The sequence below is a fragment of the Scylla paramamosain genome, chromosome 32 (genome assembly GCF_035594125.1).
Source record: "Scylla paramamosain isolate STU-SP2022 chromosome 32, ASM3559412v1, whole genome shotgun sequence".
In the NCBI taxonomy this organism is placed as follows: Eukaryota; Metazoa; Arthropoda; class Malacostraca; order Decapoda; family Portunidae; genus Scylla; species Scylla paramamosain.
Genome location: NC_087182.1, coordinates 5,928,755 through 5,943,717, shown reverse-complemented (window position 1 = coordinate 5,943,717; position 14,963 = coordinate 5,928,755). Strand labels below are relative to the sequence as shown.

At 45.2% G+C, this 14,963-nt stretch overlaps 1 protein-coding gene across 8 annotated transcripts in view; it reads right to left on the bottom strand.

The window, feature by feature from the left end:
- Window positions 1–14,963, bottom strand: part of LOC135089138 (histone acetyltransferase KAT6A-like) — a 45,143-nt gene that overhangs the window by 6,155 nt on the left and 24,025 nt on the right. For 5 of the 8 annotated variants that reach the window (XM_063984416.1, XM_063984420.1, XM_063984419.1 and 2 more), the window contains 13 exons: window positions 8,914–9,117; window positions 8,327–8,682; window positions 7,157–8,187; window positions 5,698–5,810; window positions 5,269–5,402; window positions 5,007–5,148; window positions 4,619–4,874; window positions 4,022–4,259; window positions 3,427–3,577; window positions 2,982–3,212; window positions 2,176–2,725; window positions 359–1,823; window positions 78–153 (listed from right to left, as the gene is read on the bottom strand). In XM_063984416.1, coding sequence (XP_063840486.1) covers window positions 78–153; window positions 359–1,823; window positions 2,176–2,725; window positions 2,982–3,212; window positions 3,427–3,577; window positions 4,022–4,259; window positions 4,619–4,874; window positions 5,007–5,148; window positions 5,269–5,402; window positions 5,698–5,810; window positions 7,157–8,187; window positions 8,327–8,682; window positions 8,914–9,117 — 4,947 coding nt within the window. The remainder of the gene's footprint in view (window positions 1–77; window positions 154–358; window positions 1,824–2,175; window positions 2,726–2,981; window positions 3,213–3,426; window positions 3,578–4,021; window positions 4,260–4,618; window positions 4,875–5,006; window positions 5,149–5,268; window positions 5,403–5,697; window positions 5,811–7,156; window positions 8,188–8,326; window positions 8,683–8,913; window positions 9,118–14,963) is intronic. The other 3 variants (XM_063984418.1, XM_063984422.1, XM_063984423.1) reach the window with 3 other exon arrangements.

The following is a 14,963-nucleotide window of genomic DNA, read 5'->3' as shown; positions in this document are numbered from 1 at the left end:
AACATGCAGTTCTCACATACTGTACATGCCTTCTTCAATGTGACTCAACTGCAGACCTTGAATCCACCACCACTCACCTGCAACTGTTCAGTAGGTTTCTCTAAATCCACCATGGGCTCCAGGTGGGGCATTTCAGGTTCTATAGTTTCTTGGCTGTGAAGGAGCATTTTGATTTGTCAGAATAAGTAATAGTGCAAGTCTAATCACTAGTTACTAAAGAAATGTTGTAAAACTACTTAGTATTCCTTGATGGAATAGTGTCATAATTGTATTCATCATTATGAAAAAACAATTTATGCCTCTGTCTGACACCTGTTTTCGAGAACTAAGAGGTAAAAATTTACAACTCTAGACTTACCCCTCTTCTTCTTTCTTCACCAATTCTCTCTCCTCCTCATGGTCTGCCACAGGTGTTGGAGGAAGGTTAGTTCTCAGACCTGCTGCAGCTCCTTCAAGGTTACGGCTTGGCCTGGACTTCTTTGGCCTCAGGTTGAGTGGTTCTGGCTGCTCTTCAATGCGTTTTGATTTCCTGGTGCGCTGCATCTCTTCAGCTTCCTTCCTAACAGGCCGCTCTATCTCCTCTTTTCTCCTGGTGGTCCTTTCTGTTTCTTCATTCCTGGGGGTGGTGTGTTCAGCCTCCTCACTCTTCCTGTGGCGCTTGTTCCTGTGGCTGTGGCTGTTGTGATACTCGTCTGCCTCTGGGTGGTGCTTCACCCTGATGGTCCGGCCCCTGCTGCTAGTCACTTCAACCACCACTTCCTCTTCCTCTTCAACCTCAGAGTGCTTCCTTCTCCTGCTGCTGCCAGTGCCTGTGTTGGTGCTTCTCGCAGAGTACACTTGTGTCTTGTTTCGAAGTCGGTGTGGCCGCTCTGGGATATCCCGGGACTCCTTTTTTTCCTCCGGCTCCAGTCTCCGCCTTATCCGTGAGGACTCTCTCAAGCCTGCCACTGGATGCTGGTCCTCCTCTACAGCCTCACCCTTCACCCTGAGTCTGCTGGTGGAGTCCTTACTAGGAGACAATGACTCCTCCTCACCTTTGACCTTGAGGTTGGAGTCTTTGCTGAGAGATGGGAGCTCCTCCTCACTCTTCACCTTGAGTCTGGAGTCTTTGCTAGGATTTGCTGGCTCCTCCTCACTCTCCTCTACCTCAACCCCAATATTGTTCTGAGCTGGAGCTTCTCTGGTGGCATCATCCTCACTCTCTTCCACCTCTACTCTCCTTCTGTTCCGCCTCACTGTAATTTCCTTGTTGCACTCCTCCTCACTCTCTTCCACCTCTGGCTTCCTCCTCCTCCGCAAAGAGCTCTCCCTCTGATTCTCCCTTTCACACTCCTCAGTCTCTGTCCTCCGACGCAGCCTGGCCGAGCCCTCTCTCCTGCCCTCCTCAATCTCAGGATCAACTCTTCTACTCTTAATGGTTGGCTCTCTTCGGCTCTCCATCTCACTCTCCACCTCCATCCTTTTCCTCCGCCTGGATACATGTTCCCGCTGGTTCTCCTTGTCATTCTCCTCTTGCTCCATCCTCCTCCTGCTTCTCAGTGAGCCATCCCTCCTCTTCTCCTCCTCAGGCTCCTCATTCAGGTACTTCTTGCGGCTGCTGCGTGTGGCATGGGCTTCACGCCGGCTCCTGGTAAGGGAATGGGTCTCCTCTGGTGTGTCCTGGGAATCATCGTTGTCAAAGTCACCATATGAGACCCAAGATGAAGATGCTGCTCTTCGGGTGTGTCTGGGACAGGACGCTGGATCTGGGGTGGCATTGGTAGCACCTGCAGCATCTGAGGTGGTGGTGGTTCTTCTGGTGTTGCCTTGGTCCCTCACACTCTCTGTTGGTGAACAACACACATGTGCATTAAAGCATATAGCATTATTTTTTAGTGCTCTATTTTTCAATGTGATTACTGAATGCATGCATGAAAATGTAATCTTACAAGACCATGTAAAATTAACTTGGACCATATATAATTTTCTTTACAATGATTTCTACATCCTGCTCTTTACCACAGGTTTTGAAAATGGTCACTTGCATGAAAATAAATACTACAGCAAAATATCCTTTTATGGATTCGTTATCAAACTTTGTTTTGTGAAAAAAGTACAATTCTCCTCAAATGTATAAGCCAATTACAAACAATCTTTATTTTTACATTTTTACCGTAAAAAATTAAATTAACTGACCTTTAGTTGTTGATTGGTGATCCTCTTTCTTTTGCTCTTTTTGTGATGGTAAAGTACGATCTGCTTCTGTCTTTTCACTTCCTCGTTTATCTTCATTTACATTTTCACTCTCACTGGCCTTTGCTCTTGAGTCTTCAGACCTTCCATGTTCTGAAACCTTCATTTGATCTTCAGGACTTGTCTTTGTGACCTCACTAGTTACATTCTTGTCTCCTGGTGGCTTTTCCTCTGATGTTTGTTTGTCTGATGCCTTTAAACCCTCTTCTGAACCCAGCCTCCTCTCCTCCCCATCATTATGAGCTGCACTCTTCACCCTGTGCTTCTCCTGGGAACACTGGGTTTCTTTGAGGGCATGTGACCTTCGCCGACCCTTCTTGAGACTGCGGAAGCTGGGCTCAAAGTCCTCTTCCTCTTCTTCCTTAAAGACGTAGGCATCCTCCTTTGATGCCACATATTTTTCGTCTCCTTTGGCATGGAAGGAACGGTTGTTCCTTTGCTTTGCTTCACTGTTGCTGTTAATGTTCTCTTTTTCTCTTTCTTTGGCTTCAACCTGAATAAAGAAACAGGAGGATTGTATGAAAGAATTAGTTTGATTTCCATGCCTAAGCATGTTTTCTTAAGTAACTACAAATAACAGTAATAATTCACATCATAGCAAAAAGACCATTATTAATTTGACTGGAGAACTTTACATCCTACATAATGACAAGATGCTGTTGATACCAAATCTCTGAACATAACCATTAGGATAACCACTGATGTGTTTACAATCACACATACGTATCATTAGTTACAAGAACACTTACAGCTGACACCGGAGTAACTGAGGCATTCTTGTTGGATCTGTGAGTCCTTACGTGGTTGGCAGGCGGTGTGGCCCTGGCCTCATCCTGCACCTCCTCCCTTGTGGTGGCTAACAGAGCAGTAGACTCGCAAGGCTCAGCACTCGGCACCTTCACCTCTGCTCTACTTCCTTCTATCACATTCTTCTTGTCCTCCACCTTAACCATGTCATCCTCAAACTTTTCTTCCTCCTCCTGAGTAATGAAAAAATTAATACTAACTGACTTTAACTATAATATTTTTACAAATTTGACAATTTGACATGTCAAGTGTTTCTTCCCACTGTAAAAAAGCACAATGATAGATATTTCAATAAATATATAAACACACACACACACACACACACACAGGACACTCCACAAGGCATGCCTGGCCCACCATCCACACTACCCTTTCATCCTTCTGTACCTCATCTGAGTCCTGGTGTGCTGAAATATTATGTCCAGGCAAAAGTGGAGACCAGCGCAGAGCTTCAGGGTCCAGCCTCAGCCGCCGCGGGTTGTTCAGCTGCTTCTGGTAGTGTTCATCTACCACCTTCCAGTCTATACTAACAACCATTCTGTGGAAAGCATACTCATGAGTGAAGAAATTGACTGGCATCTGGAGCTGCATGTATTATATCCAAGCTGTATTATCCAAGATCTTCAACATTATATCTAAGCTGTATTATCCAAGATCTTAAACATTAAATCTAAGCTGTATTATCCAAGATCTTCAACAGGATCTTAGAATAATTCTAAATAAATGCTCAATACATAACCAATTATATATGATGATTTGTGAAACCATATGAATCCAAAGTGGACATTGGCTAACTTACATAATACACAAAACAGTTTGGCTAACTTACATAATACACAAAACAGTTCAATTTGTGGAATATATTCAATGTTATGAACCAGGTCTTATTTTCAATGCAAACCTCACATCAAGAACTACACATCCTGAGAACAATGTCACCATGTAAGCTCTAAGTGGTTGTGCTAGATGGAGCTGAACTCACTGGTTGTTGGAGTCCCTCTTGAAGAAGCCTAGAATGTTGAGGGTGTAGGCAACATCTGCTGGATACATAGCCTTGTCTTTTACTACCTCCTGGATGCTGAAGGTGTTCTTATTCTTAATGTGATACAGGTACTCCAGCACAATGGATTTCCAGTAAGCAGTGTAAGACACTCGGCCAAGGTCTGAGAGGGGCTTTTCAGGTGTCCCTGGCTGACCCTCCCGCTTGGAGAGAAGGTAACCTGGACACAACATTAAGTTAGTCCTTACATGTCTATAAAATAAATATGAAACAGAGTATTTTGCTACATTAAGCATATCTACGTGTGTGGATGCTTTCTCTTGGCTATCCACCTTTGTGGAGATGTCAGCTGGGTATATTGATGCACAGGCAAGCTTCAAGTAACTTCTGATATAGTATTTCATGAATCTCAACACATTAATAATTGAAACTCACCTAATCCATTACTTGAAAGTTTTGTTAATTTTCAAAATCTTTATACATACAGGGTTTAAATTTACAAAACTTTTAAGTATGATTTGGCACATTCCCCTTAGCAGCAGTAGCCATGATAAGTTTACAGTGAATGGTAGGACTTACTGAAGTCGATGAGGAAGCGTCCATAACCCTGGCGCTGGTACTGGGGCATAGTCATGATGCATGACACGTTGTACTTGAGAGCAGACAGCTTCTCTTTGCTGAAATACCCCACCAGGTGACACCCTTTCTCATCATTACGGGTCAACACATAGAAGAGGAACGGCTCCACATCATAGTAGAGGGTCTTGTGGTCCAGAAACAGCTTAGCTAACAGGCACAAATTTTGACAGTAGATTTTGCTCACATTACCATCAACCTGTAAAAAGAAGACTCTTATGAGAAAGCAAAGTTTTCTTAACATTCACACAATACAAATGGCATTGCTGTCAGACACAGAGTGTAAAACATCATAGTTGACATCCCTAACAACACAGAACATAAAACTGACCTCAAAGACGGACAAACCATCCTTGCGGTAGATCTCTGTCCCCGGTGGAGTACGCCACACACACTTCTTGAGGTGGCGGCCCAGCATGGACGCACTCTTCATGTACTTGAGGCAAAACTCACACAGGAAGAGCTTGGTTAGCCTGCCAGGAGGGAACAGACATTAACTGTTGTTCTGTGTATGATAAAAAATTATGTGAAGAGAAGATGTCACAACCAAATACACTGTCTTAAATTGTTCCATCACAGTCATCAGCACTCACCGCGCATACTCCTGGGGATAGGGTGCTGAGTACCACGTCTGGATGTCATACTGGCCAAAGTCAATGCTGGCAGGGCATCGAGACATGTTGAAGGGGTCTCGCTCCTGCACTGTGGTCCGGTTCTTGTCCATCTCCTGAATATACAAGTTGCAGCCACAAAATGAGTTGTCAGCATACATGATATCAAGTTTTTATCTCAGGGAGAAAGAAAAAAAAAAAAAGTAAAAAAAAACAATATTTAAGGAATACTGTTCTCCATGGTCTGATTATGAGAATCAAAGCAGCCATACTTTTTATGCATTTCTAAGGTATTTCACTGAATAAAAAAAAACTAATTCCTCTTCTCATCACAAAAAGTTCTTTGTACTGTGTGAAAGACGACTGTCATGGCACTGATGAGTCACAAAGCACCCTGCAAGACACACTGACCTGTGATGCCTTCTCCTGAGCCTTCTTGAACATCTCCAGGTCCCTCTCGGTGACTCCCGGGGGCAGGACGGGGCGAGGCATCTTTTCCATGCTGCCAGGCCTGCGCTCCACTACTGGTGAGGAGACCAACCCTTCAGCCCCTCATGCATGTACCTACCTAGTAACTCACAGGCTGTGCTTTACTTTACTACTTAAGTCAAAATGCTACTGACATAGTTGTTTAAGTAAACATTAATATATGTATATCAAAAGTACTACTTGATTACACAACAAGGACTGGTCTAATTCACATGAACTCTGAACATGATTTGCAAAATAAGAAAATGAGTTTAAGCATTAGTAATGTCTAAAACAACTAAAATTAACCAGTTATAAATGATTAATATGAGTATGGAGTGAGTCGGGACCCACGGCAGCCTCACCCGAGTAACTAAGGGAAGCACACCACCTCAGCCCTGCTGGGTGTGAGAAGCCACCCGGGTATCTACAGGCGGATCAATAACCAGGATCCTGAATTTTGAGGGTTAAACACCTTAATGTTAGGCTTAGATTCTGGTGGTGTCAGACAGGCCAGATTTCCAAATTGAGAGGTTGTCTTCCAGTCTGAGCAGGGACAAGACTTTCCTGAGTGCCATCCCTGGACTGTACTTGCTGCTGTTGTGGTGGTTGTTTAGATAGCTATTCCCCCGCCACACCTCCCCTATAAATTTGCCAATCGGTAAGCTAAGCCGGGGCAACTCTCGTGGTAACCGTTGAAGAGAACTGCCAACATAACACTACAACCAGGAGAAAGGAAAATCATAAGCTTCAACAAAACAAAATTTCAAAGGATTCACACAAATTTAGACACGGTGTTCAGTTCCCTGACATCTCAGGTTGGATATCATGTCATGCAAAGTTCAATATCATTTACATGGTGAATATCAATATCATGCACATCTGTTTTCCACATGCACTGAAGCTGTCAAGCACTGGCTGATGCAGAACCTGCTGCTAGCATCTATAAAGTGGCTGTAAACAGTTCCTGAGCGGCTGCACTCTGCACACCAAAACATGAACACGTCTTGATGGCTGCTATGATACTTCAGTACTCATGTGAAATCTACTTAAGAAACTGATTAACACCACTTGTTGCCTTCCCAAGTGCCCATGACTAGTGAGGTGCAGACATGGACCTGAGGCAACAATGCAATCCTGGCCACAGAGCTGCAACACTGTGTACTGAGGAAATGCAAATCAATTAATGGAAAAAAAAGAGTAGTTAAAAGAAGCTAAATTAAAGGTAAGGGTAAACAATGTTAAGAAAAGAGTTGGTGACACAGAAAGCAAGTCATGCAGCAACATTAGTCACCAGCGACGGCACCAGAGGCCACGGCGGCAGGGAAGCAAAGCGTTACGGAGCAGAGAGTGTGATGCAGGAAGGTGGCAGCACAGCATCACGGTCCACAGAGTGCCTTACCCTGACCCCCAGTGTGGCTGCAGCAGCCTTCCGCCCTCATCTTGCACCATTTGCGTCCGTCAGCTGCCTGGGCCTGGCCGAGGCAGCCACCAACTGGGCTGGCCACCAGAGGGGCTCCCACGGGCCGTGTTGAAGGGGCCCCGCTGGCACCGCCCGGGATGACCCCCACACTAGAGGCCGGCCACCTTTGGGCTGCCCAAGTCGACCATGTGCCACCACTTTCTACACCCCCGGCACTCAAACCGCCACATTCCATGCCCCGCTGTGGCCCTTCCCCTTCTTCCTCCACTGTTGTCCCACCCCCAACCCTGACCTCCCCTGGTGCTGCACTTTCCCCCTCTCTTGAAGGCTGCATTAATTTCTTTGGTCCTTTATACTTTGGTTGTGCCTGCAGCGGCCTCTTGCGAGAATCATAAGGAGTGTACAAGTGACTGAGGCCATCGAAGAGGCTGCGGAGAGGGCCTGAGGACATCATGGCACTGGAGGAATTAGTGGAGGAGGAGCTGCGTTCCTCTTGGGGAGTACCACTCCCAGAATCTACTTCACCCTCACTAAGAGACTCAGACTTTCTAGCAGGAATACCAGTCCCTGAAACACTAGTGTTTCCTGCTGGGCTGCAGGACAGCAACGGGCTGGGCTCACCGCCAGAACGCACTCTGGCAACCTCAGACGGACCAGTGCCTGACTCATCGCTACTGCTTGTGTCTGAGGTGGAGTCTGGTCCACTCGAGCTAAACTCGGTTGCCAACTCTGCCTGTCTACCTCGACTGCCTGTGCTTGCTGGCCTAGACGCACCTGCACCCGCAGTACTGTGAGACTCCACCTGCAAGTCACTCTTTGTCACCGCTCTAACTTTGCCCTTTTCCCCAAAACTTCTTTTGAAAAACTTAGCCTTCTCTTTGGATAACTTGTCACTAATAAGTTTCTTGGGAGGACCAATCTGGCCATGCATACCCTCACTGTCATCAGAGTCGCTGGCTGGCTCCTTGTGGTGGTCACTCTCACTCTTCTTGCGCCATCGTGATGCAGATCTGTGCAAAGATGAAAAGCGTTTAAAAAGTACGAAAAAGAATGTTCTTTTAAATAAGTAACATAATATGTTTCCCAATAATACTTAGTACTTAATACTTAGGAAACTACCCTTCACTTCTGTACAGCATGAATGCTAACCTTGAACACGAACTAGAAGATGAGGTGCTGTATTTTCTACTTCTTGCGTTCACCTCCTGTAAGCTTTTCCGCGACCTCCCCCGACCTTTTCTGTTGGAGGCTGAGGTGTTTGAGGTGGGTGTTGTGCCCTCCCCTGTCACACTACTACTGGGGGAGGACGTGATGCTACGACTGTTGTTATTATTGTTGTTTATGCTGGTGGATGTGGTGGTGGTGGTTGTGGCAGCTCGTGGCCCTTTGGTACAGTGGGAGCAGCACCAATTGGGGGACATGGGCCGCTGCTCCAGGGGTGGGGTGGTACAGCTTACATGGTAGCCATCATCACAGAAGCTGCACATGATAAGGCTGCCCAGAATCTGCAATAAGACATAAATTTGTTGATAAAGCCTGAAATAGTTTAAGAGAAGTGAAAAAAACATGGTAAGATGAGATGAAATAAAAAACACTCTTCTCTAGTGTAGTGATGACCATGTTCTTCAACCTATGCTTTCTCAGCAAAATCATTATTAATCAAACTAGATGAAGGATAATGTAAAAGTTTGGAATTACTGAACAACTGCAACACTCGTAATATTGCCGAAACTCACCTCTGAGCCAGTCTTTCGGCACACAATGCAGGGTTTGCATGCTTCACACTGCCAGCCTTGCTTCTGTAGTCTGACAGAGGCCGAGGGGTCAAGCCGCAGACACTTAGGATGCACTGAAGTTCCGCAGAAGGTACAGTGAATGAAGCCACCATTAACACTCTTTTCTGTCCCCAGGCACTCGCAGCAGATAGGCATGGTGGTATTCTGTGGAGAAAAAAACATGGTTACTTTGAGTGTCTGGTGGCCAGGTAGTAAGGAAATACACAAGTGGAGACATCTGGATGAGACAGGATGGAACATGAGGAAAGCCATTATCTGTCAGGCACTGAATAGTAATAATCACACATGAAAATTATCTTTCTAGTGATATATCTTCCTGACTATGGGGAGCAAAAATTGTACAATAACACCTATATTTCTTAAGGCCCTGCAATAAGCATGGCTCATCATAAGTTAAAACAAGCAAAGAATCTGTCAATCAGCAAAACCGCTTAAAAGATCTGCTCTTCTTATTGCATTGATGTCTCTCTAGTGCTTCCCAAGGACAGGGGCATTATGAGAGGCAGTACCAGAAGCAGTAACCATTAATGGAGACAGTATCCAAAGCAGACTATCAAAACTTTTACTAAGGCACTGTGAAGACAAGTCTCACACATCAATTATGGTAAATCAATAACTCAACCTAAACCTACAGCCTAAATAAGCCTACACATGAGCCACCCAAGCCTTTAGGAACAAGCCTACAGGTGCTATAGGCTTAGGAGAGGGGGAAAAAAAGTTTCTCTAACACATACTTGGGTGGGGCAGTGCTAGGTGGGGGAGGGAAGGGTGGTCTGGGGTGACTCAGGGTGACTCATCCTCTACATACCTGACTCAACAATCTTCCCTATGTCTCCTACATCACTCCCTCCCCTTCTCTCCCCTACTCCCTCCCAACCTTTACTGTAACACACACGTCCCTTAGTTTCTTCCACACTTCTGGCCTCAGCACACTTCCCAACTCCCACCGACCCTATGACACATGATTCCTTCCCCACTCCCTTCCCTTTCCTTCCCTGACAGGCATATTTAAGTCTACACAAGTTAAGATTAAGGAAAAGAGCAGAGCGAGTTGCGCAATGAGGCAACACCCAACGCCCCCTCACCATTCTATAGGATAAATAGGGCATGGTATGTATGGAACAGGTAAGTCTCTCTCTCTCTCTCTCTCTCTCTCTCTCTCTCTCTCTCTCTCTGACACACATTCAGCCGACGTAATTTGAAATCCCGCAATCACTCAAATGAAAATGAAACCCCCAAACCTCAAGTGAAGTTTATGGCACTACTACTACTACTACTACTACTGCTAGACAAGGGTGCGCAATGAGCCACTTGGTACTGCCCCCTAAGAATGATGGTAAATTTAGACCCACTCTCTTTAGTCTGGGATGACTTGGAGGAACTTTCTCGCGTGCTCTCGCCGTGACAAAAGTTCAAGGCCGCCGCGGGAGATGCGAAACGTTTGGCGGAGTGTGTGAAGTCAATTTACCGTAGTGTGGGCTCGACGAAAAGGAAGGAAAACGGGAAGCGTGCGGCAGAATACGTGAAATAGTAAAAAAAAAAAAAAAAAGTGTGGTGAGTAACAAAGGAAGTATGGTGGTGTGGTCGTTGCTCTCTTGCTTTCTCCAGTCTCTCTCTCTCTCTCTCTCTCTCTCTCTCTCTCTCCTCTCTCTCTCTCTCTCTCTCTCTCTCTCTCTCTCTCTCTCTCTCTGAAATCAGGTTACCACGAAATATCTGAGTTAGCGTCAATGAAACTAATGTATAACACACACACACACACACACACACACACACACACACACACACACACACGTGAGAGAGAGAGAGAGAGAGAGAGAGAGAGAGAGAGAGAGAGAGAGAGAGAGAGAGAGAGAGAGAGAGAGAGAGAGAGAGAGAGAGAGAGAGAGAGAGAGAGAGAGAACGTCACGAAATCCCCAGTCACCCTCCACCCCGCCCCCCACCACCGACCCTCAGCTGTTCCATTGTCAACAAAGGAACACGTGGGTGGCTGGGTGGCAGAGGGCGGGCTGACTGGCTGGCTCACTCTGTCCTCACCTTCCCACGCTACACACACACATACACACACATACACAGTTAGTTGGTTGATTCGTTGAGTCAGTCAATTGATAGTTACTTAGGTAGTCAGTTCGTTATTCAATCATTAGTTCGTTAGGTCGTCCAGTCAAAAGGTTTGTTTGTTTGTTGGTTAGTCAGTCAATTAGTTTAGTGATTACGTAGTCAATACATATGAATCGAAATATACAGTTATCTTTACCAATGACCACACACACACACACACACACACACACACACACAAGGAAACATTCAAAATATTAAAAAAAAAACTCAACATATCTTCCAGTCAACATTTTCTTTTGCATCACTAACTTAATAACACAATGACAATCACCCTTTCCGTTGCATTCCATTTTCCACTCCAAACATCACGCTTCATAATACATTGCAAGCTACATTTCTCTTTATGAATAGCCTCGCATGTTGGCGGGGAAGAGTGGCAGGCAGCATTTCAATAGATTATACACTATTGCTTCACCTGCCCGCACTGTCCACTCTGATAATGGCAAACCCAATGTGTGTGTATGTTGCTGCATTTCCCAGCTCACATCCACAAGTCCTGTACACTTAAATGCTTTGTTCCTCCATCACGACGGTTTTCAAAGGCCACAGATGATGAGGCATGTTTTATTTCGTCTTTTTGCCAGAATCTTAGGAACATAAAGAAAACATCTTAAAACCTCAAATAACTTTACCTAACGCTTTGTTTTCACTTCAGGTAGTTTGTCAAAGGTCAGATATGATTAGCTATGTTCTATTCCGTGATGTTCTATTCCGCAATGATCCAGAAACCTTGTTAAATATCACTAAGCGCATAAAACATGTCCAAATCCTAAACAACTTTACCTAATGCTTTGTTCTCCCATCAGAACGGTTTTCAAAGGCCAGAGATGATAAGCATGGTCTAATCAGCATTTTCTACATATGATGATGAATACTTGTTAAACTGCCACTAGAATCATAAAAAAAAACACACCTTTCGAATCTTCAAACAACTTCCAGTAACGCTTGTTCAATAAGAGATACTCGAGAACACACCCATGAAAACACTATTAAATAATTTCCAATGCCGCACGTTAACACACTGGAAGAACGAAATGTTTGTTAAGCAATATGGTCGTAAGTAACTAAAAAAAACAACACTCCTCGAATCCCTAACCTAACTTCAGGTGATGATTAAGTATTTTCCACTGCGCCCTATTTCAGACTGGACGAGCGAGGAATGTTTAGCAATACGGTCCAAAAAAAATAAATAAATAAATAAATAAATAAATAAATAAATAAATAAATAAATTCGAATCTTTATATAATTTAAGTGATGACTGTTTAACAAGCTATCATTCAAAACATTGAGTAATTTTCCAATGCGCCCTGTTAAAGGCAGGAGGAGGAAGAATGTTTGCAGTACATTGTGAAGTGGCAGGTGGTGGTGGCAGCGCGGTGTTAATCTGCCAAGGCTGGTCAATAATATAATACTGTAATATTCCTGGTAACATGATTCATGGCAATATTTTACCTCCCCACTCGTGAACTTTCTTGTTGTAATTATGTGTAGTTAACTCTCTCTCTCTCTCTCTCTCTCTCTCTCTCTCTCTCTCTCTCTCTCTCTCTCTCGTCATGAGATTGGTATGGATATTTCTTTGTTCATTTCCTCCACATCATCCTTTTCCTCCTCCTCCTCCTCCTCCTCCTCCTCCTCCTTATCTCCCTCCTCCTCCTGTTCATCTCCCACTCCCTCTTCCTCCAAACAAGTCACAAATTCCAGCGTTTCCTGTGCGCGCGTGCTTGTAAAAGAGAGAGAGAGAGAGAGAGAGAGAGAGAGAGAGAGAGAGAGAGAGAGAGAGAGAGAGAGAGAGAGAGAGAGAGAGAGAGAGAGAGAGAGAGAGAGAGAGAGTCTATAATACCCTAGAGAGAGAAAAAAAAACTAATAGGCCTAACTCATTTTAAGACCAAACGCACGCCTGCCCCTCTCTCTCTCTCTCTCTCTCTCTCTCTCTCTCTCTCTCTCTCTCTCTCTCTCTCTCTCTCTCTCTCTCTCATCGATCCGCTGCCACCACAACAATTGCGTATATGCGTTTGTTCGTGTATCCACCAGGTAACTTCCCCCCCCACCCCACCCTCCTCCACATCCCCAAGCACGGCTCACTACAACATTACAGAGGAGGAGGAGGAGGAGGAGGAGGAGGAGGAGGAGCTAGATTCTCTCCAAATATCATAGGAAGAGTCACAGAATCCTAGTTACATGAGAGAGAGAGAGAGAGAGAGAGAGAGAGAGAGAGAGAGAGAGAGAGAGAGAGAGAGAGAGAGAGAGAGAGAGAGAGAGAGAGAGAGAGAGAGAGAGAGTCAGGTGAGAGGGAAAACGTGTGTATATTGGAAAACAAGGAAAAAACACGTTATTTGTTACATTTTCACTGTTATTGTAGTTAATGGCAGGCGAAGGGAGGAGGAGGAGGAGGAGGAGGAGGAGGAGGAGGAGGAGGAGGAGGAGGAGGAGGAGGAGGAGGAGGACAATAGTTGCGCCCCTTTAAAGTGAATGCACAGTACAGTTCCCCTCAATTATTCATTCCCCCCTTTCCCCCACTTTTCCCCTCCCCTCTGACCCCAACACACACACACACACACACACACACACACACACACACACACACACACACAGACACACACACTACTATTTCCCCTCTCTTCCCTACACCCTTCCCTTCTCTTCCCCTTCTTTCTCTCTCTCTCTTCCCCTTCTTTCTCTCTCTCTCTTCCCCTCTCTCCCCTTCCTCCTCCTCTTCCCTTCCTTCATCACATCTGATAATTATTTCATCACCCCTTCTTCCTCCTCCTCTTCCTCCTCCTCTTCTTTACCCATAATCCCTTGGGTAAGACAAAACAGGGAGGAGAGATGATAGACTGCCGGGACATACTGAGGTGTGGGTGGAGGAGGAGGAGAGAGAGAGAGAGAGAGAGAGAGAGAGAGAGAGAGAGAGAGAGAGAGAGAGAGAGAGAGAGAGAGAGAGAGAGAGAGAGAGAGAGAGAATGAGTCATAATAGTCTTGTAAGGGCAACATAGGCCATTATCAACACTCACTCTCTCTCTCTCTCTCTCTCTCTCTCTCTCTCTCTCTCTCTCTCTCTCTCTCTCTCTCTCTCTCTCTCTCTAAGTATTCATGGTTCTCACACACAAACTTGTATATGGATTGGGTGAAACTCGTTGTTGGATAAGGAGGAGGAGGAGGAGGAGGAGGAGGAGGAGGAGGAGGAGGAGGAGGAGGAGGAGGAGGAGGAGGAGGAGGATGCGAGAAGACAAGGAAGAATACCAAGGGCTGAGGTGAGAGAGGTCATGAGAGAGAGAGAGAGAGAGAGAGAGAGAGAGAGAGAGAGAGAGAGAGAGAGAGAGAGAGAGAGAGAGAGAGAGAGAGAGAGAGAGAGAGAGAGAGAGAGAGAGAGAGAGAGAGAGAGAGAGAGATGGTAACACAGCAGTGGCCTTGGCAGTGAAATCTAAAGTTGTGTGGGCAGTGTCTCTTCCTCTTCTTCCTCCTCCTCCTTCTGCTGGTGGTGCTGACGAGGCTAACCACCTCTCCGTCAATGCCTGTCACATCATGTCCTTTTAACCTTCACGGCCACCAGCAAGACGCAAAGAATCAATGTCAATAAATAATACCAGCAGTCTCGCCCAAACAGAGGTATTGTGACTCGTTTTCTTGAAGGTTCTGGGGCCCCACTGTTTTCAAAGGCCGATGAGATGAGTTGGTTAGTTTCTCACAAGTTCTCTTAATCATTCATACTCTTGTGATACTACCACTGAAACTCAAGTATAAAATCTCGTACTGTTTTTTCAAAGGCCACTAAGATGAGTTGGTTAGGTTTTCAGAAAGATTTTTTCATTAATCTTCACTAAACTGTCATTAAAAAAAACAAGGAAGCAGTCTAGACAACCTCATCTTATTT